The 5,197-nt window shown below is 38.8% G+C and overlaps 1 protein-coding gene across 1 annotated transcript; it reads right to left on the reverse strand.

Moving 5' to 3' along the window:
• Positions 1–1,313: 1,313 nt before the first annotated feature.
• Positions 1,314–2,360, reverse strand: LOC132009616 (putative gustatory receptor clone PTE01). Its single transcript, XM_059387650.1, has one exon. The coding sequence runs from the start codon at positions 2,358–2,360 to the stop codon at positions 1,314–1,316; it is 1,047 nt and encodes a 348-aa protein (XP_059243633.1).
• Between the last annotated feature and the right edge of the window lie 2,837 nt (positions 2,361–5,197).

Consider the following 5,197-nt stretch of genomic DNA (forward strand, 5'->3'; position numbering starts at 1 on the left):
ACTGTGGACTCTGAAAAACAATCTGAGGGGTTTGAAGTGGCGGGGGATGGGAGGCTGGGGTACTAGGTGGTGGGTATTATAGAGGGCATGGATTGCATGGAGCACTGGGTGTGGTGCAAAAATAATGAATACTGTTTTTCTGAAAATAAATTAATTAATTTAAAAAATAGGTATTTCAATTTTGAAAAAAAAACTGATCAAGTTCTTTTTACTCTCCAGTTCAATTAAATCTTAATTGGTATTGGTGGTACTCACCTGAGGATTTTTAAAGTGTATCAGATGTTTCAAACATGAAGCCAAGATTGAGAACCAGTGGCATACATGCTCTCATACAACCTGCATCAATAGATTTGCTCAAAGCCCAAGTTTTAAGGGAAATAGACGTGACAGTGAAAATGGGTGAGAATATATTTCATTGTTTATTTAAATTCAATTAGTTAACATACAATGTATGACTAATTTTGAAATAGAGATCAGTGAGTTATCAGTCTTTTGTAATTCTCAGAGCTCGTTACACCATGTACCCTCCTGAATGTCCATCACCCAGTTACCCTCTACCCCAAACCCTTCCATCTAGCAAACCTCAGTTTGTTTCCTTTTTTTTAAGATTTTATTTATTTTACAGAGATCACAAGTAGGCAGAGAAGCAGACAGAGAGAGAAGCGGAATCAGGCTCACTGTTGAGCAGAGCACCAGATGTGGGGCTCAATCCCAGGATCCCGAAGGCAGAGGATTTAACCCACTGAGCCACCCAGGCACCCCAAATCTCAGTTTGTTTCTTATCATTAAGAGTCACTTTTGGTTTGTCTCCCTCTCTGCTTTCATCTGGTTTGATTTTTTTCTCTCTCTTCTATGATCCTCTGTTTTTTTTCTTAAATTCCACATATCAGTGATATCATATGATAATTGTCTTTCTCTGATTGACTTATTTCCCTTACCATAACACCCTCTAGTTCCACCCATATATTTGCAAGTGGCAAGATTTCATTTTCTGATGGCTGAGTAGTATTCCAGAGAATATATTATAGAAGATAGTTGGAATTTCTACAGGATACCCGGGTCATTGGTTACAAATACAGAGGATTCCACAGGTTAATAAGATTCAATTGTGCAGTGATTTTGCCATCCAGTACCAGAATATTCCCTTAATTCCATCCAAGGAGTACCAAGATAATCAATATTTAGATATGACAAATCAGGAGGAATGGGAACCATGAGCTACCAAAATTATATGACCAAAGAGGCATGTTTGCCAATTCCATATGTTTAGTTTTGCAATCATTTATAGTTAACAGACAAAAAAAAGTCCAAGACTAGACTGTTCTGTTAAGGAGCCTCTGCAAAGCTCTCTTGACGTCCCTGTTCCGCAGGCTGTAAATGAAGGGATTCAGCATGGGAACAACCAAAGCATACATAACTGAGGTCACTGCACCCTGCCTGGGAGAATGGGAGACAGCTGAACTGAGGTATACACCAAGAGCTGTTCCATAAAACAAAATAACAACTGACAGGTGAGAGACACAGGTGGAAAAGGCTTTGTACTTCCCACCTGTGGATGGGACTCTCAGAATGGAGGAAACAATTCGTGTATAAGAAAAAAGGATCCCTGAGAGTGGAACACCACCAAAGATGGCACCAATAAAATAAATTATTATGGTGTTGATGGAGGTATCAGAGCAGGCAAGGTGGAAGAGTTGAGGTGCATCACAAAAGAAATGATGAATTTCCACATTTGTGCAGAAGGTGAGTTGGGACACCATCAAACAATGAATCTGAGAGTCTAAGAGACTGCCAAAAAATGACATCAGGACCAACAAGCCACAGAGGCATGGGTTCATGATGACTGAGTAGTTCAGGGGGTGACAAATGGCCACAAACCGGTCATAGGCCATCACAGCCAGGAGTAGATCATCCAAACATGCAAACAGGAAAAAAAAGGACACCTGAGTTAGGCAGCCTGCATAGGTAATAGACTTGCTGTGTGTTTGAATGTTCACCAGCATCTTGGGGATTGTCGTGGTGCTGAAACCAATATCAGCCAAGGACAGGTTGGAGAGGAAGAAGTACATGGGCCTGTGGAGTTGGGAGTCAGAGCTGATGGCCAGGATGATGAACAGGTTCCCAAACACAGTGACCAGGTACATGAACAGGAACAGCCCAAAGAAAAAGGGCTCCAGTTCTGGATCATCTGAGAGGCCCAGGAGAAGGAACTCTGAGACAGCTGTTAGATTCTCTGCTTCCAGGCAGGTGCGACACCTCTCAAAAGAGAAGAGAGTATTGAATACACAAAACAAGTGTAGAGACACCCAGCTAAATGTGCCTATTTTGAGGCAAGCAATTTGCAATTGCCCAGGATACATCCCACTACCTTCAGCAACATTTCTCAATTGTAAACTCTTCTTAGAACTCTTTCCTTACCGCTGTATGAGTTACTTACCTGTGTATATACATACACCCACTATGAAGATACTGAGCCAAAGAATGATAGAAAAACATACAAATATACAAACATAGAAATACCTAGTTATACTTGGCTTCAGAACTCATATTTGTTGCCAGTAAAAACTGAGTTTTCTTGCTTTCCCTGCATGATCCCATTCTCCTGCATTTCAGTTGCCCAAAGACAAACACTTTCATTAATGTGGTAGATGTATTTTCCTTTCAATATTTCCATAATATTAGTATTGATTTATGCATCCATAAACAGTTTTCTTAAAAATGTACTTAATACTATAATAATACACATATTGTTTCCTGAGTTCTCACTTACCACAAGAATGTGTTTTAAGTGTCTGTGAAATATATCCATCTATTTAAAGCACTTCAAAAGTGGCATAGTATTACCTGAAAGACGAACTTTAAGATCTCTTAATTTCTTATTACCCTTTTTTAAATTTTTATTATTTATTTATTTTCAGCATAACAGTATCATTATTTTTTCACCACACCCAGTGTTCCATGCAATCTGTGCCCTCTATAATACCCACCACCTGGTACCCCGACCTCCCATTACCCTTTTTTTAAAAATTATTTATTTATTCTGAGAGACACACAGAGAGAGTACAAGCCGGGAGAGGTAGAGGGAGAGAGAGAACTTTAAGCTGACTTCACACTGAGCACAGAGCCCAATGTGGGGTTCCATCTCAGGACTCAGAGATCGTGACCTGAGCCAAAATCAAGAGTTGGACACTTAGCTGACTGAGCCACCCAGGTGCCCCTTATTAGAATATTCCTAATAAAATTCTTGTGCCCACCTCTGTATTACACAAATGAGAATTTCTATAATATATAGGCATAAAAGATGATAACATTCTAAAAAATCAATATATGTATGATTTTACTATTTATTATCTACATTTGTTTTCCTAATAGAAAGTATAGACAAAATCAACTTCATGTTTTTATTATCAAGGTATAGAATTAGAAAGGTCCCCAAAGTCTCTGTTCCAACGATCTTTCCATGATAAATCCAGAGGAGAATACCTATCTTGGATAAGGAATAATGTTTTTATATAACTGATTTCCAAAATAGGCTGCAAAATGCATTACTATTCATAAAAAATCTTATGATCTATAATATTCATGTAGTAAAGGCCCCAGTAAATCACTTATCCAATTTCCCTAATCACAGGTGAACTCACAGAATCCCAAGAGAAGGAATTCTTGGTCCTGTTTCTGTTTGCTCATCTGGAACTAAAGCACGTTTGAAAAGAAAGCAACCATTCTACACTGGTGTAGTGCACAGAGCCCCGGGATGGGAATCAGACTAAACATGGAGTTTATGTCAACATCCCAACCTTTCTGTGCTGTTATCCTCCATCTAGAAATGGGGAGAACATCAACCATATCAAGATACGTATGGCCTCTAAAAGAGGTTTGCACCGAATAAATATTAAGTCATGGTTTGTAAATCAGAATAGCACTGTTATTGGAATGGTGGGTTTATGGGTGAAACCCAATCCTAAGAAATGTTTAATGACTTTTATTTTATTATATATCAGGTAGAAGCCTGTCATGTCCCAGGAAATTCACTCAAGAACGCATGGAAATCGGGGTGCCTGGTGACTCATTGGTTAAGTGTCCAACTCTTGATTTCGTCTCAGGTTATGATTGCAGGTTTGAGGAATCAAGTCTGGCACCCACTTGCTCTCCCTCTCTAAAAAGAAATAAAAAGAGGAAAGAAAGAAAAAAAGAAAGAGAGAGAGAAAGAGAGGGTGGAAATGGTAAAATGTGTCTCAGTTGATTGCAGTAAAACTTGCCTCCCTTTCTATTTTTTTTGCCTCCCTTTCTCTTTTTCTCTATTTAATTTTCATCTTTATGGAAATCTCCAGTAATTTTCAAATGAAGAGTCTATTAAGTGGAAAAAGATCGGTCTCTTAGAAAATCTGTGGAATAGATCCACTGTTTTATTTTTCATCTAGATCTATGAAACATCATTGGAAGCAAGCAAAGCACCCAGGGCATGGAACCCACGCAGTCTATTCCCTGTCTCTGAGAACCAAAGAAGGGTCCATTCAATATTTAACAGAGATCACTGGTGCTCTTGGAGCCTACACTGTTCCAAGCAAAGTCTAAGCTCTGAGAAATCAGAAATGACTGTGATTTAGTTGCTTCCTCCAAACACTCAGTATCTACCTGCATAACGACCAAAAAAAAAGTTCTCTCAGGATCTAGGGAAAACTGGACCTTCTGATCACAGTATATTTTAGGTGGATAGATGGTGCTTAGCCTTTGTAATGACAATAACAACCACAATAATACCTAAAATTTACCTTATCCTTACTATATGCATCTAACATATTTAGTCACATGTTCAGTGCTCATCCTAATTCTTGCTCAGTATAGTTGTAGAAACTGGCTCAAAGACATTAAGAACTCACCCAGTGTCATACAGATGGAAGTAGAGCAGATAGGATTCAGAATTTAGTGGTGGGTCTCTGAGGTGCATGAACTGACTTATTTGTTTTGTTTCCCTGCACTTCAGAGAGTTTAAGCAGAAGTCCAGAGGTCCTTTCCAAAATTGCTAAGATAGTCCTGCAACAGTTTTTTATCTCCTAAGAATGGAATCTAACATATTGACCCCATATCTCCCTTAGAGATCAAGAGGGTCTAAAAAAAAAAAAAAAAGAGGGCCTAATTTATAGGAATGGGGGAGGAAGTGGAATATGAAGCAAAATCTGAGAGCTGAGATGAGAAA

This window comes from Mustela nigripes, chromosome 2 (assembly GCF_022355385.1).
Source record: "Mustela nigripes isolate SB6536 chromosome 2, MUSNIG.SB6536, whole genome shotgun sequence".
NCBI lineage: Eukaryota > Metazoa > Chordata > Mammalia > Carnivora > Mustelidae > Mustela > Mustela nigripes.

Coding starts and splice junctions, on each gene's coding strand:
- LOC132009616 (XM_059387650.1), bottom strand. CDS start 2,360: ATGTATCCTGGGCAATTGCAAATTGCTTGCCTCAAAATAGGCACATTT.